At 34.9% G+C, this 23,657-nt stretch overlaps 1 protein-coding gene and 1 long non-coding RNA gene across 4 annotated transcripts; one reads left to right on the top strand and one right to left on the bottom strand.

The window, feature by feature from the left end:
* Positions 1 to 14,369: 14,369 nt before the first annotated feature.
* On the top strand, positions 14,370 to 15,614 carry LOC114173167 (uncharacterized). 2 transcript variants are annotated; one of them, XR_003602456.2, is made up of 2 exons: positions 14,370 to 14,526; positions 15,306 to 15,614. It is a non-coding gene; the product is annotated as an uncharacterized LOC114173167 (long non-coding RNA). The 2 variants fall into 2 exon arrangements; XR_003602457.2 differs by lacking the exon at positions 14,370 to 14,526 and adding an exon at positions 14,533 to 14,810.
* Positions 15,615 to 17,618: 2,004 nt separating this feature from the next.
* LOC114168468 (methyltransferase) lies at positions 17,619 to 21,902 on the bottom strand. Of its 2 annotated transcripts, none has more exons than XM_085669588.1 (10): positions 21,725 to 21,902; positions 21,007 to 21,180; positions 20,867 to 20,932; positions 20,430 to 20,765; positions 19,889 to 20,141; positions 19,687 to 19,744; positions 18,621 to 18,707; positions 18,385 to 18,516; positions 18,133 to 18,271; positions 17,619 to 18,053 (listed from the first exon to the last, which is right to left on the bottom strand). In XM_085669588.1, the coding sequence occupies exons 2-10, from the start codon at positions 21,081 to 21,083 to the stop codon at positions 17,894 to 17,896; spliced, it is 1,308 nt and encodes a 435-aa protein (XP_085525714.1). In that variant the 5' UTR covers positions 21,084 to 21,180; positions 21,725 to 21,902; the 3' UTR covers positions 17,619 to 17,893. The 2 variants fall into 2 exon arrangements, with proteins under 2 accessions (XP_085525714.1, XP_027909104.1); XM_028053303.2 differs by having other exon boundaries at positions 17,619 to 18,012; positions 21,725 to 21,901.
* Between the last annotated feature and the right edge of the window lie 1,755 nt (positions 21,903 to 23,657).

Genomic DNA, 23,657 nt, shown 5'->3' with positions numbered 1-23,657 from the left:
GTTAGGGGAGTTCTTACTGCATGCTTTATTTATGATTCATGTGAAAATGTGTTCTGGGGCATGTTGGAACTGTTAAATATTTGAATTTTGGTTTGGTTTGCATTTTCTGGATTTTTCCAGAAACCGCCTGACGGCGCATGAACTGCCTCCAGGCGGCACATGTAGTTGCGCCAGTTTTCTAGGTTTATGGATGAATTGCCTGGCGGCCGGGAGTGAAATGCCAGGCACTGTAGATGCTGCTATTGTTTTTCTCAATTTTGGTTGGATTGTCAGTGACATGAGGAGGTCTGTATCGAATTGTTATCTATATGTATGTTTGGCTTAATGTGATTGGTTCTTAATGTTTCAATTGGTGGAATTTTGTGGCCTTATATGATATTGGGGTTATGGTTCATGCTGGGAAAATTGGGAATATTTATGTTGAAGCATGCCTATGGAGAATGCACTATTTATTAAGATTTAAGTTAATATGATCAAGTATGAACTCTTTACAATGTGTGCAGTTGAAATTATATATGAACGATGTTGTATGGTGTGTATGGGATTAGATAGGGTCACGATGAGTTTGGGAAACCTGGACAACCTTGGAATTGGTGTGCGCTGCCTGGCGGTATCGTGATTACCGCCAAGCGACATCGCAGAGGTAGGAACCACATGTCTTTATTCCGAGTAGGACTTTAGTATGTAGTTAATTGCACCTATGGTATGTAAAATTGTGTAAGTAGATATGGAGCGTGAGAATAAAACTTGATAGATGAGGGAATTGACTATAACTATTGAAGGGGTAAACTGATTTGGGTACAATTATGTGATAATGGGGATATAAGCATTAAACTCTATATGAATTGTATGCTGGAATATGGTAAGGGATGCATGTACAGGAGAATCGGTGATTTGGACACTATAAGAGGGAATTGGATGATTATAGATTTGGGTCAAATAGTAAAATGACTTATAGGAAAGGTAAAGTGTAAATTCAGTTCAATAAACAGGTCTGGATGCATGAAAATTATGTTTATTGGGGGTATGGCTAATATGCTACATTGTTTGTGTTATTTTAAGAAGTGTGTGTAACATTGGTAGTTATATTATTTGCATGATTAGATGGTGTGGATGATAATATGGTATTGAATCATGCTTGGTGTGACATATTTGTGCGATACATTGGTGTGTGGTATGAATTGGGATCTTGATGAGATGCCTCGAGCCAAGGGACCTACAACAAGAGCCATGGCTAGGAGAATACAAGAGGAATAGGCCTTAAATGCGCATGCAAGGCCCAAGATGAACTTCACATGGGCCAAGGAAGATGTGAAGACCTAGCCTAGGACATTTTGCTTGTAAATACTAGATTAGGATTTTATTTTGGGCTTTGTATTTTGGGCCCAGTAGAATAGGGTTTTCTTTGGGCCATGTATTGGGCCTTAGAGGAAATTGGGCTTTAGAAGTAATTTTGGACCAAAAAGGGGAATTGGGCCAAATGGGCCAAGAGTAGTGTGTCTACTCTAGAAAAGCCTAGAAGCTTCTCAAACTTGCTCTCCAAGGATGAGAGTTAGTTTCCCATGGCAAGACAAGTGTGACTTGCTTAGGTGGCAAATCACACCTCCCACATGCTCCTTTTTAGCTCCAAAATTCAACTTTCTAAATTCCTTTTTCCCTCCACTTTTTGGAGACCCCTTGGTCTCATTTTAGCCTATAAATAGAAGGCTTAGGAGATGTATTTTTCAGCTTGAAATTGAGTAATGAATTGCTGTCCAAATTTATGCACAAATCTCTTTTGAGCTCACCTTAGAGTAAACTCTTCTCTAGTTTACTCTAGTCTTCTTCATTAGGAGTTGGCCTCACCTCTCTTAAGAATCCTTTCACCTACACCAAACCAAACACCTTAAGCTTCTTTCCTTCATGCTTCCGCATCCAACACCATCCATGGAGCCTCCATTCTTCATGCAAGCTTCAATGGAGACAAGAAGAAGCCATCATGTGGTATCATGAGCCTTGGTTTTAGTGAGTTAAGTGCTTCTTCTCCATTTTTTTTTCAATTCCGTGTTGTTCATCACTTCTCCTACTTGTCTTGCTGTTTTTGTTCATTTTATTTTGAGTATTAATGTCTTTTTACTTTGGTTCATCTTCATTTGCTTCATCTTGAACCATCCTTGTGTGCTTTAGGTGTTCTATTTGGTTTCTACCATTTACTTTTCATTTTAATTCAGTATTTGTTTTTTTTTTTGTTCAGTTCATTCTCTTGATTCTTGAGTTTATTTTGATTTTAAGATCCATATGTTTTGTCTAGAGTTATGTTTAGTCCATATATGTCATTAATTCCTTGTTTAGCTTTTAATTTTCTTTGAATTTGTTGGTGATGTTGCTGAATTTTTTTTTTCAGATTTGAGTGCAGTTTTTAATCCTTAAAAATTAACACTCTCTTCTCTCTTTGAGCCTTGAAAATGAACCTTCACATCTAGATAACCTTAGTTATCTTAATGTTCAGTGGGAATTTTCCTTGTGCTTGCTTAAAATCACCATAAACCACACTAAATTTCCTTTCAATTAATTGTGCTTTGGTGCTTTTTCATTTCTGTTTTTGAGTTCAGATTGCTATTTAGATCTTAGCAATGTCTTAGAGTCAATTTCCATTGTGTTTCATTGTGTTTCATGATCTTCTTTTGATTTCTTTAAGTTTCCTTCTCCTTTGTGTTTTTTGTTTCCATTAAAATGCAAATGATCAAGCATAGTGTGGTGGTGATTCTGTTTTGTGGTGGAAACTAGCTGTTGTAAGAGCTATAAAAAGAAAGAAAAAGAGCACAAAAAGAATACAAACAAGTGCCAAAAAGAATCAAAAGAAAAGATCAAAAGAAAGTTGCAAAAGAAGTACACTAGAATCACTACCATCACTTGAGTTTGAGAGCATTATTTTGTTGCATTTTACTGCTGTTCCAGTTTCTGTCTGACTGCACACTGTTTGTATTTGATTTATCATAAAAAATTGGCCAGTGCAAATCCAAATCTAATTTTTGCCACTTTTAGCTAAGACATAGACGAAAAAGTGAAAAAAAGAATCATTAAAAAATGTTGAGAAATGAAAAAATGAAAAATATCTGAAGCAGAGGCCTGAATTCACGTTTTTGGACTGGCAGTGAGTGAAAAATCAAATTTCAGTGCAGTTTTCTAGCTTATTTTGTTTGTTTTTCATCCATTCTAGTGCCATTCATTAGGTAATTCATTTGAGTGCTTATCTTGTTTCTTTACCTTATTTCTAGTTTGTCATTTCTTTGGTGATCCTTTGAGTTTGTCATGGCATTATTCACTTTTGGTTTAGCAATTATAATTTTGTGCTTTTCTTGCTTTATTTCTTAACCTCTTTTGGTTTGGTTTCTATATTTGGTGCATACTTCTTTTTGGAGGTGATCTAATTTTCCTAAGGTAGCATCCTAGGAGGTGGAGTACCTAGTCCCGAAAGAGAATCCTCTTTGGTGAGATCAAGAGTAAGTGCAAGAGTGAAACACTTGTGAGGACCAAGCCAAGAAGACAAAGCCAAGAAGACCTTTTACATTTTGTGCACTTTGATTGTATTCAAATTGAGTTGTAAAATTGTAATGCTTTCCTTCTTGTGTTCATGGCCTAGTTAGGTGTCTTGGGGGAGTCTTAGGTACTCAATCTCATCTCCTAACTAGAACCTCGTCCATACATTAGTGAAGCGCTTTTGGTGGTGAAGTTTGAAAGTTCCAAGTGCCTTCTACTTCTACCAAAACTTAGGCCGCATATAGCTTATAATCTTTCTTGTTTTTAATTTTCTTGTTTGATAGTTTAGTGTGTGTCAACTTAGTCTTTGAATTAATTTCATTTAAGAAGTTTTGTACAAAAGTTTCAAGTTCCCTTGGCTAGGAAAGACTTGGTATGTAAGCAATCCAAGTGATTCACCTCTTTTTCCTGGAGGAGAACTAAAAGCTTTTGCTATCTACTTCTTCTTTGAAATTTTCTTTTAAAGACCAAAGTCTTCTAAAAAAAATGTCTCAACCTCCTTCTCAATGTATGAGTGCTTCAAATGAAGAAGAAATAAGTTTGAAACAAATTGCCTTTGATTTGAGAGCACTACTACGTTGGAAGGAAGATGAAATAATTGCAAGGGAAAGGAAAAAACAAGAAAGAGATAGGTTTCATCAACTTTTAGATGAAGAGAGGAGGGGAACAAGAAATATGGAAAGGTTGCATGAGAGGATGAGTAATAGGAGTCAACATTTGTACTCCCACACTCCAACACTAGTCACACACTATGAAGAAGATAGTAGACTAGTTGACAACTTCTATCAACCTCCTCCTCCTCTAAGAAAAGAAAGAAGAGATCCTAGGGAACCAAGAGCCATTAGAATAGACCTCCCTCACTTTTATGGGAAAGATGATGTTGAAGCTTATCTTGATTGGGAAATGAAGGTTGAGCAACTCTTTGCTTGCCATCAAATAAGTGAGGAGAGGAAAGTACCCTTAGCTACCCTTAGCTTCCAGGGCAATGCTATGTATTGGTGGACTGCCCTCGAAAGAGATAGGAGAATCAATCAAAGTCCCGAGGTTAAATATTGGAATGACCTCAAAGGAGCCTTTAGGAGAAGACATATTCCCTCCTATTATCATAGAGAGCTAATGGATAGGCTCCAAAGACTCCATCAAAATAAAATGAAAGTGGAAGAATATAGACAAAAGATGGAGTTATATATGATGAGGGCTGGGATTAAGGAGTCCAAGGATACCACCATTACAAGGTTTCTTAGTGGCTTAAGTCTTGAGATAAGAGATAGAGTAGAATTGTTGCCCTACCAAGACTTAAATGACTTGGTTCAACTTTGCATAAAGGTAGAGCAACAAATTCTAAGGAAAAATTTTCGAAATGACTACTCTAACTCTTATACCAAGAAAGAATTCAAGAGGGAGGGTAAACAAGTCAAAGAGGAACCCTCCAAAAGTTTCAAGGAAAAGGAGAAACCAAAGGAAGGCACATCTTCACACACTCGCACTAGTGAAATCAAATGTTTCAAGTGTCTTGGTAGAGGTCATGTTGCATCTCAATGCCCCACCAAAAAGACCATGATCTTAAGGGGTGTTGACCATTATAGTAGCCAAGATGAGCAAGAAAGTGAGAGTGAGACTTCTAGTGAGGAGTCTAATGATGAGGCTAAGAAAATTGCCTATCCTTGTGAAGGAGACCTTCTAATGATTAGAAGACTTCTTAGCAACCAACCCATTCCAAAAGAGCCAACACAAAGAGAGAACATCTTTCATACAAGATGTAAAATTTTAGAAAACACTTGTTCTCTCATTGTTGATAGTGGTTCATGTTGCAATTGTTGTAGTACAAGGCTGGTTGATAAGTTGGCTTTGACTATCATTCCCCATCCAAAACCTTACAAATTGCATTGGCTTAATGAAAGTGGGGATTTGACAGTCCAACATCAAGTGAAGGTCAAGTTATCCATAGGGAAATATGAAGATAGTGTGCTATGTGATGTAGTACCTATGAAAGCTTGCCATGTTTTATTGGGAAGACCTTGGCAATTTGACAAGAAAACCATGCATAATGGTCTTACCAATGAAATCACCTTCATTCACAAGGATAGAAAATTTGTCTTGCATCCTTTATCACCATCCCAAGTGGTAGAGGATCAAATCCAAATGAGAAAGAAGTTGGAAAAGGAGAGAAAAGAGGATAAAAAAAAAGTCCTCCCTCTCTCCCAAAAAAAGTAACTAAAGATGAATCTGAGGTGGGAGAGATTGGTGTTCCTTCTCCCAAGGTCATTCAACATGAGAACATTTTGACTATAAAATCTTTGAACCAAGTTCTCAATGATGAACAACCTTCATGCCTCTTGTTGTGTAAAGGAACACTCACATGTACTGCCACAGCTCTTGAACTTAAGAATCTACCTCCTAAAATTGAAAATCTTTTGAAAGAGTTTGAGGATATATTCCCTAAGGAAGGGCCTATTGGGCTTCCTCCCTTTAGAGGAATTGAACATCAAATAGATTTAGTGCCTGGGGCTAGTCTACCAAATAGACCAGCCTATAGGACAAATCCTCAAGAAACAAAGGAGATAGAGTCTCAAGTCCAAGAGTTGTTGGAGAAGGGTTGGGTTCAAAAGAGCCTTAGCCCTTGTGCTGTGCCTGTTTTGTTAGTACCTAAAAAGGATGGGAAATGGAGAATGTGCTGTGATTGTAGAGCCATAAATAACATCACCATTAAATATAGGCATCCAATCCCTAGGCTTGATGACATGCTTGATGAGTTGCATGGGTCCCTCATGTTTTCTAAAATTGATCTAAAGAGTGGTTATCACCAAATAAGAATCAAAGAAGGTGATAAGTGGAAAACCGCTTTTAAGACCAAATTAGGACTATATGAGTGGTTGGTGATGCCCTTTGGGCTTACTAATGCACCTAGCACATTCATGAGGCTAATGAACCATGTCCTTAGAGAGTGCATAAGAAAGTTTGTGGTTGTCTATTTTGATGATATCTTGATTTATAGCAAGAGCTTGCATGAGTACATAGACCATCTGAGGTCTGTCCTTACCATCCTTAGGGTAAATAGTTTGTTTGCTAATAAAGAGAAATGTACTTTCTGTGTAGATAGTGTAGTTTTCTTAGGTTTTGTTGTGAACAAAAATGGGGTCCATGTTGACCCTACAAAAAATAAAGGCCATCCAAGAATGGCCTACTCCTAAAAATATTGGAGAGGTTAGGAGCTTCCATGGTTTGGCAAGCTTTTATAGGAGGTTTGTTCTTAATATCTCTACTTTGGCTTCACCCCTCAATGAACTTGTCAAGAAAGATGTATCTTTTAATTGGGGTGAAAAACAAGAGTCTGCTTTTCAACAACTCAAGGAAAATCTCACCAATGCACCCATTCTAGCTTTACCAAACTTTTCAAAAACCTTTGAGCTAGAGTGTGATGCATCCGGTGTAGGAATAGGTGCTGTGTTGTTGCAAGGAGGGCACCCAATTGCTTATTTCAGTGAAAAATTTCATGGTGCCTCCCTCAACTATCCCACCTATGATAAGGAATTGTATGCCTTAGTTAGGGCCCTTCAAACTTGGGAACACTACCTTGTGTCCAAAGAGTTTGTCATTCATAGTGACCATGAGTCGCTAAAATATTTGAAGGGCCAACATAAGCTGAATAAAAGACATGCTAAGTGGATGGAATTCTTGGAACAATTTCCTTATGTGATAAAGTACAAGAAGGGCAAAAGTAATGTGGTGGTTGATGCCTTGTCTAGAAGGCACACCTTGTTTTCAAAATTGGGAGCCCAAATTCTTGGATTTGATCACATTCCAGAAATGTATAATCAAGATTCTGAGTTTTCCTCTACTTATGCTGAATGTATGGAAAGACCTCAAGGAGGTTTCTATGTGAATGAGGGGTATTTGTTTAAAGAAGGAAAAATTTGTATTCCCCAAGGTTCACAAAGAAAACTCCTTGTTCAAGAAACACATGAAGGGAGATTAATGGGTCATTTTGGGGTAGAAAAAACCCTAGATCTTTTAAAAGAGAAATTCTTTTGGCCCTATATGAGGAAGGATGTCCAAAGGCATTGTAATAAATGTATTTCATGCTTACAATCTAAGTCTAAAACAATGCCTCATGGATTATACACCCCCTTGCATATTGCTTCAGCCCCTTGGGAAGATATAAGTATGGATTTTGTCTTAGGACTCCCAAGAACACAAAGGGGTTTTGATTCCATTTTTGTGGTGGTAGATTGTTTTAGCAAAATGACACAATTTATACCCTGCCACAAAGTGGATGATGCTAGCAACATTGCTAGGCTTTTCTTTAGAGATGTGGTCAAGCTTCATGGTATACCCCGCACCATAGTTTCTGATAAAGACACCAAGTTCCTTAGCCACTTTTGGAAAACACTTTGGTCAAGGTTAGGAACTAAGCTTAATTTCTCTACTTCATGTCACCCACAAACTGATGGGCAAACTGAAGTTGTTAATAGGTCTTTGTCTACTATGTTAAGAGCAATTTTGAAAGGGAACCACAAATCTTGGGATGAATGCCTTCCCCATATTGAGTTTGCCTACAATAGAGTAGTTCATAGGACTACTAAAATCTCTCCATTTGAAGCTGTTTATGGCTTTAATCCTCTCACTCCCATGGACTTGTTACCACTTCCTACATCTTTTGATTTTATTCATAAAGAAGGGGTGGCAAAATCTGATTTTGTTAAAAAAAATGCATGAAAAGATTAAAAGCCAAATTCAGCAACAAATAGAGATGTATGCTAAGTACAACAATAAGGGGAAGAGGGAAATGATTTTTGAAGAAGGGGATTGGGTGTGGCTACACCTTAGAAAAGATAGATTTCCTAAACAAAGGAAGTCTAAACTTAGTCCTCGAGGTGATGGTCCCTTTAAAGTGCTGAAAAGAGTAAATGATAATGCGTATAGGCTAGAGTTGCCTGAAGGCTATGATGTGCATGCCACCTTTAATGTTGCTGACTTAATACCTTTTGCAGGTGGTACAGATGATGAGGCAGAGACTACAGATTTGAGGACAAATCCTTCTCAAGAGGGAGGGGATGATGAGATGCCTCGAGCCAAGGGACCTACAACAAGAGCCATGGCTAGGAGAATACAAGAGGAATAGGCCTTAAATACGTATGCAAGACCCAAGATGAACTTCACATGGGCCAAGGAAGATGTAAAGACCTAGCCTAGGACATTTTGCTTGTAAATACTAGATTAGGAATTTATTTTGGGCTTTGTATTTTGGACCCAGTAGAATAGGGTTTTCTTTGGGCCATGTATTGGGCCTTAGAGGAAATTGGGCTTTAGAAGTAATTTTGGACCAAAAAGGGGAATTGGGCCAAATGGGCCAAGAGTAGTGTGTCTACTCTAGAAAAGCCTAGAAGCATCTCAAACTTGCTCTCCAAGGATGAGAGTTAGCTTCCTATGGCAAGACAAGTGTGACTTGCTTAGGTGGCAAGTCACACCTCCCACATGCTCCTTTTTAGCTCCAAAATTCAACTTTCTAGACTCCTTTTTCCCTCCACTTTTTGGAGACCCATTGGTCTCATTTTAGCCTATAAATAGAAGGCTTAGGAGATGTATTTTTCAGCTTGAAATTGAGTAATGAATTGCTGCCCAAATTTGTGCACAAATCTCTTTTGAGCTCACCTTAGAGTAAACTCTTCTCTAGTTTACTCTAGTCTTCTTCATTAGGAGTTGGCCTCACCTCTCTTAAGAATCTTTTCACCTACACCAAACCAAACACCTTAAGCTTCTTTCCTTCATGCTTTCGCATCCAACACCATCCATGGAGCCTCCATTCTTCATGCAAGCTTCAATGGAGACAAGAAAAAGCCATCAGATCTTTGATATCTGTTGAAAGTTCCAAAATCAGTAGTCTTGCGCTACTGGTATGACGCCTGGCGGTGTAGAGCGAGCCGCCAGGCGGTGTAGAGCGAGCCGCCAGGCGGTAGAGTCTCGAACAGTTACAATGGTCATTGGGCGCGCAGGGCGCTTGGCGGTAGAGTGGGTTCCGCTAGACAGGGCAAGGAAGCAGGAGGCCTGGAAGGCGATGGGCGCTTGGCGGCGCGAGTTGGAAGCGCCAGGCGGTGATGGAACAGTGTGGCATTGTGCTAGCGCTTGGCGCCTGACGGTCTGGAGCTAAATTCCGCCTAGCGGCGTGAGATGCGCACCAGGCGGTTTTGGTCCAGTGATGGTGCGCGAGGAAAGTTTTCTACACCGCTTTAAGGTATGATCATGATGCGATGCTTTGGCTAGGGGCCCAGTTACGAGTGCATCTCGTATTTGGGTAACACGTGACCACTCTAGGTAGTAGCCTAGTGGTTTAGGAAGTCCAGTGGAGTGTGCAGGTTGTGGCTCGTACAGTGAGGTTTCGGATGATTGCCCTCTTCAGAGGATTCTGATAGAGATTTGGTAGTCTGGGAACAACTACAGACTTATGTTTGTTTTGGGGAACTCCACTTGGTGTCACGGTGAGATGTTGTGGCAAAGTTATTCCCACGTGTGGACTATCAGGTGGTGGCATGTAGTCGGAGGGGCGAGTAGACACTCGTGCAGCAAAGATTGATCATTGATCTCTCTTAAAGGGTAGAAAGGATAGACGTCTAATGCAAGTGTTGGAAATGGAGAAGTCAGGGATAAAGAGAGAAGTACACTAACCCGGGTTTAAAATGTTTAGATGTTGTATTTAATTGTTTATTGTTGTTAGTTTGGTTTATTTTAAAATGAGTTCACCCTACCTGTATGTGTATGGCGATGATCATGTAACTTGTTACATGGGAGCAGATGTTGATGCAGGTGGGCAGACTGAGACATAGAGACGGAGAGGGGACCCCTTTGGGAGTTTTACTGATTTTTATTTTTGTCATTTTATGGATTTAATGTAATAATTTTTAGAGACACCTATATTACATTTCGGTTTTGCCGCGCTTTATGATTAATTGATTTGGCGCGTTGGACTTTAAGTTTAAATTTCTTCCCGCGTTTGGGAATTTGTTCCTAATAAATGAGGTTATTCAGTTAAATTTTATTTTTATTTATTTTATAAGTAATTTCCGGCTAGGATGTTACACCTGACACTCTAAAGAGTCAGTTAGTCTCACGTAGAGCGTACTGACTCAAGTGGTGTGAGTAGCAGGAAGCCCTAGTCTTTGGCAGGAAAATTGCCTTAGATGTTTGAAGGCTAACCTTGTGAGTGGTATGGTGAAACCCATTGGCAATTGGCTCTGCAGAGCAGTAGAGGCCACCACAAGTGCAAGCATCCGATGAATCCGACTAATTATATATATCTAGATAATCGTGTCTTGAGTCGTAGTGTTTTGTTTGCGAGTCTTCACATGCTTGGTTGATGTATGTATCTTTGGTTGTAAAATTGTATGGTATGATAAAACGTTTTTCTACTTTAGCTTACCCTTTCTGCCTGTTTGTATGTTCTATGTGTGGTTTTCTCCTTTTACGATGATCATCAATTTATTGATGGGAGCAGATGCGAGAACTCCTCGTGATCAATAGGATGATGGAGATTTCGCTGCATAGCTTATCATGGGTCGGACCCCACCTTTTTTGAGTTCCCTTTTAGGGTTGTAGCCCATGTATTTCCTTGCTCTTGGAGCACTTACTTTAATACTGTTAAATCTCTTTCTCTGTGTTGTTATTGGCATCGTGGTGTGTCTTAGTTTTCCTGAATAACTATAAGGAGTAGCGTTTTTCCTCCATGACTTTGCCCTCTTATTATTCATCGTAATGTTTCATTTAATTACGTTATTATTTAAATGGAACGTTACATAATTTATCACCTTCTTTTAATACCTCATTAAACTATATAATTTACTATACCTCATTATTTGTTTTGATAACTATTGTGATCAAAGAGGTTCTTTTACCATTAAAGTATAATTTATACTTAATAATCAATGAAATAGGTAATTTTTGAAAAAAATTACCAATATGGAAGTCATATTAGATTTAGACGATTTAAAAAAAAACTGAGTAGTATATTACGAATTCAAAATAATATAATATAATAACAAAATAACATAAAATATTATGATTTAAATAATAATTATAATAATAATAATAATAAATAGTAATGGAAGTAATAATACTATAAATAATAATACTTTTTTATTATAAAGGTAATTTGATTATTTTATGATTTTATGGCTTAATTATGTTTTAATCCTTAATAAATTTAAAAATTTTCAATTGATTCTTTAATAAATTTTTATAATTTATTAAGTACTTAATAAAATTATAAAGTTATAGAATTATAAAATTATATAATTACAAAATTATAGAACTATAGAATTATAAAATTATGGAATCATATAATCATAGAATTATAGAATCATAAAATTATAAAATTCTAAAATCATAAAACAGTAAAATTCTAAAATCATAAAACTCTAAAATTTTAAAATAATAAAATCATAAATTGTAAAATTATAAAATTTTAAATTATAAAAATTTTAAATTATAAAATAAATTTTCAAAGTGATATTATAAGATAACAACTACATCAGTCTCTTAGAATGTGTTTGTTTTAGGTAGAAATGACAAATAAACTCGTCTCCATGGGTTTTGTTTGAACTCGTATCCGTTTTGACGGAAAATTCTCGCATTGACTGGGTATGGGTATGGGTATGGGTATGGGTATGAGGATGTACATATCCTGCCATAATATTCATCCCTGTTTAAATTATTAAAATATTCACAATTAATTAAAATATACATTTTCTATTTTTTTATCTCTTCTAATTATTTGGTTTGCCATGAAATGCATTCATATCTCTAATATATTTTTCATCTTACCATAACATTTATGTAATTATGTTAAAATGATGTGTGTGAATTAAAAAAAATTATGTCTCACATTTGAATATTTATATTAATTTTTAATATTTTTCTTTATTGTATATTTTTCTTTCACATAAGAATGTTTAATACTCTCGATTTAAGTGTTTAATAACATAAACCTTTCATTTACTAGGTAATATAAAAAAATATTTACTTATTATTATTCATTTTTGTTTCATTTGGAGAACTCTTTTGTTTTGCTATAACGACTTTCGTTATTTCTCAATCATTGAGTATATATGTTGATATTTGAAAAGTTTTCTTAAATCTCTAAGTTATTTTTCATCTTATCATACCCTTAATTATACATTTATTTTTCTTTGTGCGATTTCTTTCAATAGTCTCTCAAATTATTTCTAAGACACACATTTGTTAATTTATTAATATTTTTATTTGTTGTTTATTTTCATCATGTAGAATATTATTTCGATATATTTTATATAATTATTTTTTATTTTCTAACTCATTATCAATCATACTGTAATTTTTTCACTATAATTGTATACATAACTTTTATTTACTACAATATAAAAATTTAATGTAATTGCCATGAATATTTTTTTATATACAAAATCTATGTCAATTTTTTATTATTATGTTTATTATTTGTTCTTTGCGTCATTTTGATCAAGTGATATATTATAACTTTTATTAGTGTATAAAAAATAGATTCATTATAATTTAAAAATTTGAAGTAAACAAACATTTAAAATATATTTTAATTTGAATATTTTTTTCCTTTTATATTTTTTAAAAAATATTTTTCAATTTTATCAACTAGGTTTTATTAATGTTTACAAATTTAATAAATGTTTTGGTTCTCATGAAATTTTATTTGGTATTTGAATCTAAAAGGTAAACAATTATAACTTATTTCAAAGTATTTGATATCGAGAAACAACCATCTTCCTAGTATTGAATATTTGATGATATTATATTTCCTTTACCATAATTTTTTATTATTTAATAAAAAATAATTGAAATTAATATCGAAGTAGTAAGAAAACGGGTACAAGTATGGATATGAGATTATACCCGTTACCCGGTGAGGATGTGGATAGGATAAAAGTTTGATACCCGTTCGATTTGGGTATGGGGACGGGGATGAATTTTTTCTAGGGAGATGGATATGAGATAGCGAAATTCGTTCCCACCCCACCCCATTTCCATCCTTAGTTTTAGGATGTTGCCTTGTTCACGCATGTGTTTGTCGATGGACTTGCACTTGAATTGGGTGTTTGTTTAAGTGGTTGTGAATGAATTTGTGAGTGATGATGTCCGTGAGAACGATCAGCGCACCATGGTGAGATTTGTGAGTTATTATTGTTCATAAAGTGGGAAAAGTCAAAATTGCCCTTACTTTAATTTAAAATAAGAGAGTTATTTGTGTTTCGAGAGATAGTGGAATCGATTCCATAGGTGTTGGAATCGATTATGTTGTGTGAAGAAAGCAATTTTCACATTCTAGATGGGTTGGTCTTATTCAAAAGCCAACACAATCAATTTCGCCGAGTTTGGAATTGATTTTTTGTGGTTGTGTGGATTCTATAATTGATTCCACTAGTATTTTTTTTCATTGCAAAATCGATTCCATTGTTTCAAAAATTATTTTCTTTGGTTTGTTTCATATGTATTTTAATTTTTTACAGTTTTCATATTTTTAGTAAATTGTAGGAATTTAATTTAATTTATGTTTAATAATTGATTATGATTTAGTTAAAATTGACTTAAATAAAAGGAAAAAGTAAAATTTCATATTAAGCTTTTATAACCTTTGTATTTTATTAGTATTAAATTGAAGTATTTTATTATATGTAATATGAATTTTAGTGGAGTGGTTGTATAAGATCAAGGAAATGATTTTTTGACAAAGAAAATTTGACAGACTTTTGACAAAGTATACGTGTCTCCTATGTGTCACAATGTTTTGTTTTTTTTTTTTTTATCTTTTAATTTCCAATGTGGCAGGGAATAGAGAAATCATGGTTTTCACTCTATTTTCATTTGGCACTCCTTCTCCTTTATATGTCTCTCTCACTTTCCTCCATATGCTCTCTTCGTGTTCTTCCTCCTTTCTCTGTCTTTCCTTCCTCCTTCCTGCTCCACTACTCTCGCGCATTGCGTTTGTCCTCACTCTTCCATGAACGAGTAAGTTTGTGTTCTTCTTGCGTAGTTTATGGGTTTAGAGTTTTCACAACCCTTTTTTTAACCTTTGTTTTTGCTCTTTCTGTTTCGATGTGTTTTCTTTTGTGGTTGAACCATCCAAGTTTCTTTCATTATACCCATTCATCATTGTTTCATGTATTGCTTATAAATACTTTTATAGATATCAAGACCTGAGGTGGCAACAAATAAATTTTAACATATTGTTGAAACATAAAGTGGTTAAACTCATTCAAGGATATTTAGAAGATGTTCATGGTTTTTTGGAGGTATTGTCCTATGAGTTCATCACTCAAATTATTTTCTCTCTCCGTTGTGTAATTGTATTTCTCGCCCCATGGTTCTTTGTACTTATGTGTTTGAATGTGTCAATCTAGTAGAACTCGGCCCGCCTGACCTGCTAGCCTGCAGGGTCAAAAGGCGGGCCAACCCTCTAAACCCGTGACCCATTATGGTTTTTATATTTCCCTTCACCAACCTGTTTCAACTCTTTATTTTCGTTTCCTTCATTTCTTTTCTCAATTCAAGCACAACACAAACTTACCCACCACCATCTTCTTCTATGTGTGAGGTCGTGACAACACCACCTGCACTCACCACTGTAACCTCCTTGCCATCGGAGACAAAACCTTCCACACCCACCTCCATCTTCTTCTATGCTTGAGGCCACGATAGCACCACATGCACCGACGTTACTTCGGTCCTTCTTCTCCGTTATTGTTCAATGTTCTTCCTCCTCTTTAAATGGATTTTTTTTGTTGTAGGTATTTGAGGTGAAGACCACGATGGATTGATGGTTGCCGAAATGTTGGGAGAGAGTTAAGGTTTTTTGTGAATGCAAATTTGGAATTAAGGTTTCTGATTTGGGAATTGCTTACAATTGGAGTTTCTGATTTTGGGCTTTGCAGTTAGGGTTTATGATTTTCTCATGATTTTTGTAATTACGAATTGAAGATTTTGATTATGCGAGAATCGTGGTTTTTTATTTTATTGATGATGATTGTGAATTGGGTTTCTGTTTGTTGGTTGTAGCCTATCTCATCTCCAATGAATGATTTCATTGATTGTGTTCATCTCTTTTTTTTCTTCTAGGTTCATATTCACAAAACGCTGATTTTTTTTTCTTCTCAAGAACACAAACGCATCTGTGAAGGAGAAGGGGTGAAGGGGGCGGGTCAGCCCGCCAACCGCTAACCCGTCTTTTGGCGACACAGGTTCAAATTTCCAACCCATTTTCCAATGGCGGGCTGACCCACCCCCGATTTCTGCGGGTCAAAAATGGGTCAAGCTTAAATGGGTCGGGTCAACCCATTTTGACATCCATATCCATATAGTACAACATTCCACAAACTACCTATTGATCTCTCACACTTCACTGCATTGTTTTCTCATTTGTGTTATGTTCCCTTTTGCAAGACTAATTAAGTAACAAAACATATCAAATTTCAACAACCAAAATTTCCTTTTAAGCTTGAGATTCAACAAGGCCTTAATTAGTACCTGAAAGGATAAAAACAAATATTATGAAGTTAACAGGCAAAGCAGAAGGCTCCAAACAAGTGAAAGCACTAGCAGTGTTAGTAATATAGGTAGGATTTGTAATGAATTGCAGGATTAGTAAGTCCATTACCAATCTCAAATCCCTATTCAAACAATAATAGTAAGATGAGAAATGATTCTCTTTAAATGGCATTCTATCACAAAGAAAGTTAGATCATGATGTTACAAACCTTCAGGTTTATATGGTTGACTTGTTGTTAAGAACCTTCTTGCAACTAATGTCTTGCATCAAAAGAAACAAAATCTAGCACAGTCTCAATACAAAAGGTTTTTGCAAGAATGAGAAAGGAATTTGGAAAAACAAGAATGCAAAAGGAATATCGAGGTTTCAAGAACTCTAAATCAACAACAACGCTTGACTCAAACACTATTACACTGAAAAACAAAACACAATCCCAGAACTAGGGTTACGAAATCTTAAAAAACCCTAAAGCTAAAAAGAGGGTAAAACCACATAGGAGACATATACTTTGTCAAAAGTTTGTCAATTTTTCTTTTGTCAAAATATCATGTTCCATAAGGTTGGGTAAAAAATATCGAAAAGTTGTGATAACTTTCATACGTGTGGTTAAATTATTATAATTTAATTTAATTTTCAAATAATTTCCCCCTATATAATTTATAATTATACCATATTTATTTTGAAGGGTAAAATATTAATAAGATACTTTTATTTATTAAAAAAAAATCTATCATATCCATCATATTATACATAAACTTTAACAAACCTTCATCTTAAATATACTCAAATCATACCATCTCTCCATTAATCTAAAGAAAAATAAATTCTTCTATTTATCCCCTCCAATCCATCCACCCTGTGTGTTTGGATTACCTTAACAAGATAAATTTGGTTGAATGACACTTAAACTACATCCAATACAAAAGTATCGAAAGTGTTGCTTTAAATGCAACCACAATTTGGATCTCTTTAATACTAAATGAAACAAAAAAGAAAAAAGAAAATTATCAAAAAGTAAGTATGACTTTCAAAATTTTTCAACTGACTTTTAAGTGTTAAAATAGTAATCCAAACACATACTTAACCGTTACATTACCGATTAATAGAAAATTTTAACAAGAGGATTTAATTGAAAATTTTGAATTTAGTAAATACCTAATAAATCATAAAAATTTATTAAAAATTCAATTAAAAATTCTTAAATTTATGAAGATTTAAAACATAATTAAGCCTAATTTTATTCATTAAAACATTTTTTTTATTTTTATCAATTAAATCATTCAATAACTTTTATAAGTTTTCCTCTAATTTATTCCAAAAACCTCACTTTCATCTCTATTTTTTTTCTTCCTCAAATCAACTCATTTCCACTCTCCCAAATCCATCCTCTTATCCAAACAAGTAGGTTAACTTCAAATTATGCAGTCTGATACTTCAAACCAGATTATACTTTTTTTAAGTTGTCTATCTAAAATACGTAATCTGAAAACATGTTCACACATGCTAAACAGTGTTTTTCGGAAAGTGTTTTTTGTCATTTCACTGTAACTAATAATTGCACCAAGCAATTGCCATTAAATAATTCAATCAGAATCCCTAAGACAGTAAGTTGTCATGTTCTGCTCGTTTTACTTAAGTATATCAAAAAGAACATGAAGGTATCAAGCTAACAAAAATATTGACGCCAGCGATAAATGCAAAACAAGAGAATGAAATAAACATTTCAAAATCAATTTGAAGATCTAGCTAATAGCAAATGATTTTCAGGAGAAATGCTAGATGGAACAAATTTGACAAGCTTTGCATCTAATCCATGCTCTCTTAACCACATCAACCTGCCCATGTCAATAATCCACTTGCACTTAAATCCCAATGCTGCTCGTCTATCTGCTTGCATGTCTGAAAGAATTTTTTCAACTCCGTCTGCATATCCATCACCTTGCTCCTTTCTGCAGCCAAAACACAACTTTTGATATACCAGCTTCTATAACTGTTTTAAGAAAATTTTATTGGTAACAAGAAATTAATGCTCAATTTAATGACTAAAGAATTGGATTTGGAAGGATTACATGAATTGCAAATGTGATATACAATTGGTTGTATCAGGAAGATCGGAATCATGATTAGCATCTACTGCCCAGCTGGTAAACCATGTAATGGCATGGAATTCTTCTTTTGTCAACCCCAGATCCAGAAAAAACCTTTTATCTGCAAGGTTACAATTTCATTCAGCAAGTAACCAAAACTTATAATCACATCCACAAAGAGGTTTAAATATACAAACTACAGTATTCAATAGCAAGCCAGAATAAAGTGATTACTTGTATAGTGTTTCCATTGGCAAAGGTGGTGACAACATGTTGCTATAGCTAAACCTCCAAACTTACTGTTAGCAGGGTGCTGTTCACTACTATCTTTTCTATACTCAGGAAAGCAGCATCTCAAAGTTAAATCTGAAAAAAAGTTGCATAACCGTTTATGTTTTCTTCAATTAAACAATCACCTAAAATTTTAGGGCCGGGGCAACACTTATCTAACTAAATTGCCAAAAAGTCACCTGTTGCAGCTCCACATAGATGTTTACCAATGGCCAGAAATGGAACTCCTTGCAAGGACTCAACGGCATTCAAATCTAGATCTTCAACTGTAAAAGTTGGGTGTTATAATTTTCTTGGGTACAAAATTATAGATAAAAAATAGCTGCAATATAGAATTATGAATAAGCCGAAGAAGATATATGAATACAGAAATTTCTATCAGGAGATTAGAAAACCTTTAAAATGATTACAACTTAAAAATGACAAAACCTAATAAGAGAGTTAACAGAACAAAATCTAAATAACTCAACAATATGCACATGCCATGGTGATAATAAAATATAAAGTGCATGGAAATTCAGTATAGTACACGACAATTGTATATTGTTTACTGATCTGATGAAAAGCATGAGGTGAAATAAAATTATGAAGAGCATAGATTAACATATTACCACTGAGAATGCACAAAAGTCTTCAGAAGAAATGCTGGCTGCAAAGTTATTTTGCCAGAAAAATATGAAAGGAGCTAAATTATCATATGCTCATAACATGGTCTGATATGCCCTTGGCCTAAAATTATATTAGTAGGAGCAAAATGAGAAAACTTTTTAAATGGAGCAGCTCTTGGGTATTTGTATATGAAAAGGGGTTCCTAGTGACTTACAAGAAAAGGGGAACAAAGAAAAAACGGCACTTCTTGTTATGCCAGACCATTCTTAAAGTACCCCAATACAGAGGACAGCAAGACTTTACATGCTTAGGCTATGAAAACGAATATGCTTACTTCATTTCCTTAAATAATAGCATCTTCTGCATTGTTTTTTATCAAGAGTTTTTAAACATGAATGCATAAGAATCGTGTGGTGCAGGGGAGAAACAGAGTAATAGAGTTCATTTTGAAACATTTGTTTATACTTAATTAAGATTAAATTTAAAAATCCAAATCCTGTAATTCACAAATTTTTCATATTTAGTTGAAATATGCAATATGATTTCTTCAGTAAAGATATCTAAGCAGGCAAACTAAACCACTATAGGTACAACTTCAGAAAATATCTTCTATAACCAGAGTTTTGAGACTCTTACTGTCTATTCTCAAGCGCTCTAACATCAAACTCTCATTCTGCCGCAGTGATCGATCAGCCTGACAATGGCATTGGCGTGATGTAAATAAACAAGTCAAAGATCACTATAAATGCAAACATCTCCAAAAATTGCCATGCTTTAGAACTTGTTGGAAATAGGAGGCATTTAATGATTATCACTTTTCCAAGTAGCTTAAGCCTACCTTCAACTTGTATGCCTTTCGCTCAACTAGAAAGACTCGTTGGATTCCATAACAATCTGCGAGCATTTGTGTCAAATACCCTCTACCAGCACCAAACTCAATCACTGCAGGGACATCCTCGTCCTTCTTCTCAACTGGTTCCACACACTCAGAAGGTTTCCTTCCATGAGAATTCTTCAGTAACCCAAAGTTTTCCAAATTTCCCACAATAGATGCCTGCTGCATTATATGTTTCTCTTGAAATGGCAATTTCCTGCAACAACTCAAATTATTCAATTTTCTCCCTTCTAGTTTGGGTTGAAATCAACGTCCCCCCACTTGTGATTTGACTTTGTAACCTCAAATATTCAGTTTCATCAGCAGGACTGATGGATAGAAGTAAGCTTTATAATAAAGGAAGTACAGATGAGGAGCTTTCGTGATGAAGAAACTAACCTCGGGGAAAAGTAACAAATAGGAGTCCCCGAGAAAATTATTTTACAACTCATAAGGTAATCAGATTTTGACATCAAATAAATTCAGGGGATTCACTAATAGCTACCTCTCTTCGACTCCTCTTTTAATCCATAGGCTGCAGACCTCTGGCATTTGAACTGAGTCCTGAATATCTTTACACAACGACTCATGAAGAAATTCAATCTTTTCAATCAACTTGCAAAATTCAGGCACACTCATTTCATGAAGAGCATTCCTCTTCATTTCGGAAGAAATTGTCTTTATTGGCAACCTTGAACCATCAACCCCAGATGCCTCCTCCTCTCCATCAGAACCAGTATTGATACCCTTTTGATAGAAAGGTTGGACAGACAAGGACTGAGCCTGTTTCAGCAATGGACACCGCTTAACATGCCCTTTGAGATTTTCCTCAAGCACCGAGCTGCCAAATGTTGAAAAAGAGCTCAAAAATTAGAAGCCTCAACATAAGTTGATACACAGAAGAAAACATGAGAGAGAGAGAGAGAGAGAGAGAGCAAATACTGGGATGGATCTATGGGGCATGGGATCCACTGGCCTTCGGACCTTGAGTTATGATTTCCACAGAATCTGAGCTCATAGAATTAAAGGGTGAGTGAGTTAAATGAATCAAATTCCATAGAAACAAGGAGAGTGACACTTACAAGGAACCATTGAGAGGACAGTTTGCACAAAATCTGTTCTTGTTAGGAAGCCAGAAGTTGCAGCGCTTGGTCCTCATAGTACCTTGCTTTAACTTAATTCAATCAAAAACCTTAAAGAAAGGCTTCAATTACGGTTTTTAGAAGCACTGCTCATATCTTAGGAGATTGCATCACCTGCATAACGAAGAAAAGAACCACAAATAAAAATTAAAAAAAAGTATGCATTCAATAATACACATATCCAATGCCACCTTCACTTGCATATACCCAACTACAACACATATAACTATGAATTTGTTTGGGTCAACTTTTTCACAAGAACTCTTGAAAGAAAAAGGTTAAGAAGAAAATTAAAATAATATAAAAATAAGTTTTCACATAAACTAAAATTAATTCACATACAAATTAAGATTATAAATTTAGAGAAATTATAACATAGAGTTTTATTTTACTAAGCTAATTTCAAATTTTCTTCTTACCCTAACAAGGATTCTACACGAGATGAAATCCATCTTTGCTGCAAAAACTGTTTCTATTGCGGGGCGGTTATTTTCAAAATTTTCATACTTAATGTGGTACTTGAAGAAATGTAATGTAATACATGAAGAAAAAACTCATTAATCATACATAACCGAACCAATGAACCAATTCATTTGAAGTTTTCAATTTACAAAGAAGTAAAACGAGATAAGAGAGAATCGAAGCTTCGATCACACACCGGAAACACTGAAGCCATCGACGACAGGAGCTATGCTTCGACTCTGTTTCTTCTTTCCCTATTCCGAACAACAAAGAAAGCTCTGGGTAAATTCGCTGTTAGAGGAGACGACGCCGTTTCTAACAAAAAGTTATGACGTCTGGTTAACCTCCGTATAGGAAAAAAGACGGTGTGTTTGTTTCGCTATTCAAAGGCTTAAATTATTTTTTTATTTTCATTTTTTTAATCTCTTCCTTTCCCTACTTTTATAACCATTTTTAGGAATTCTTTTTAAACTGTTTTTTACGTCTTTTTTTTATCTTTCTTGGTTTTTACACACACTAGTCTTACACCGTGTCTTTCGTTTTGTTTTATTTTTTTTTTCAATTTGAATTAAGAAAATTAATAGAATTGTTATTATTTTTAAATAAATAATTTATTTACATAATTATATATAATATTTAAAGAATGAATTTGATGATATGAAAAAACACTAAATAATAATATTATTGTTTTTATAACGAATTAATCAAAAATAAATAGCACTATTTTAATATTAATTTGTTTATGTTAAAGTAATACATTATAGAAAACACAACTAATAATATTAATACTAATAATAATACTACGATAAAGACTTATAAGGTGATATTTTAGATCTAATATTGATTTAAAAATATTGAGACTCAATTACTTTAATATTAAAATGTTTTAACATAAATAAATTTGTTATAATCGAATTTCATTATCTTAAAAAACATATTATCTTTTTATAAACAATTTTTCTAGAGTTATCTATCTTCTTTTTAAGGGTTTTTCCTCTCTGCTCGTTTAATTGAAGAACCGAGACAGTAGAATTGGTTATCTCACTGAACTTTTCAAATTGGATCAATCAGTTACTTTGTTCACGTAAGTTAAGTTTCAGTCCATTTCTTAGTCTATTTATGTATTTTGTTTTTGCATGTGAGTTTTCTTCCACTTGCATGCATCTTTTTAATCTTCTATATGAGTCTCTGTTGATCAATGATCATAACGGTATGTCTTTTGTGATGTTTTTATGTGTAGATAGAGCATCTTGTGGAGTTAAAGGGGATTTGATTGTATTAGAGTTGTTTGAGTCGTTGTGTTAAGGGAAGCTAAATTTTTACTTTGATGATGTGCTTATTTTATGATTATTGTTGATTTAAGTGGATAGTTGTGAAATCTTGAGTTAGAATTTCTACTTGGTTAGGTTGGTACTGATTTTAGTTTTTGTTGTATATGTGAAATTGTTGCTTATGTGCTTTTAATATGTGATGTTGTGGTAGAACATGTATGGAATGATAAAAATATGTAATTGATGTTTAGAGTGGTTTATCTGTGATGTTAGCTGGTTTTGTGGATTTCATGTGTGATATTTCAATTGGATAATATGACATTTGTTGAGTCAAGAATAACGAATCTTATAATCATATAAATATTTAACATTGAGCATTGACTTAAGGAATGTCAAATTACACAAATCAAGATCAAAAGGAGAAGTTGGAGTTTTATGATACTGTCGAGTGCTACAGATAGCGCTGGGCGCCTCTAAGATAGTGGCTTCTCTGTGTTGGTTGTTTTTGGCGACGGTTCTTCTCGCTGGACGACACTAAAGTCAGAAATCTCATTAACTTGGTTCCAAAAAATTAGGACCACTGGCAATTAGGATGTTTTTTGGCGTATGATGGTCCTAAGTGGCGTATGATGGCGCCACTTAGGACCATCATACGCCAAAAAATTAATAAAGAACCCGAGAGTTCCAAAGATCCCCTCATTGGGTGACCACTAGACTTGTTGGGCGCCTAGGCTAGAGTTGGGCACCACTTAGTTGGCATTGGGCCCTACTCTTCCAGGGACTTCTCTATTTGAGTGACATTGGGCAGTAGTAAATGGCGATAGGCGGTGGCTGGGTGACTTTGACGATATTTTCTAC

The sequence above is a fragment of the Vigna unguiculata genome, chromosome 2 (genome assembly GCF_037176805.1).
Source record: "Vigna unguiculata cultivar grain cowpea cultivar isolate G323 ecotype 2 chromosome 2, ASM3717680v1, whole genome shotgun sequence".
NCBI lineage: Eukaryota > Viridiplantae > Streptophyta > Magnoliopsida > Fabales > Fabaceae > Vigna > Vigna unguiculata.
Note: the sequence above shows the minus strand (reverse complement) of the source record. Positions and strands in the feature narration are given on the sequence as shown.

Excerpts from the sequence above, each read along its gene's own strand:
- LOC114168468 (XM_028053303.2), bottom strand. The coding sequence starts at position 21,083 with ATGAGGACCAAGCGCTGCAACTTCTGGCTTCCTAACAAGAACAGATTT. Across the intron at positions 20,142-20,429 it reads AAAAGAGGAGTCGAAGAGAG|GAAATTGCCATTTCAAGAGA; the intron begins GTAGCTATTAGT and ends GAGTTGTTGCAG. Across the intron at positions 19,745-19,888 it reads GAAAGGCATACAAGTTGAAG|GCTGATCGATCACTGCGGCA; the intron begins GTAGGCTTAAGC and ends TGCCATTGTCAG.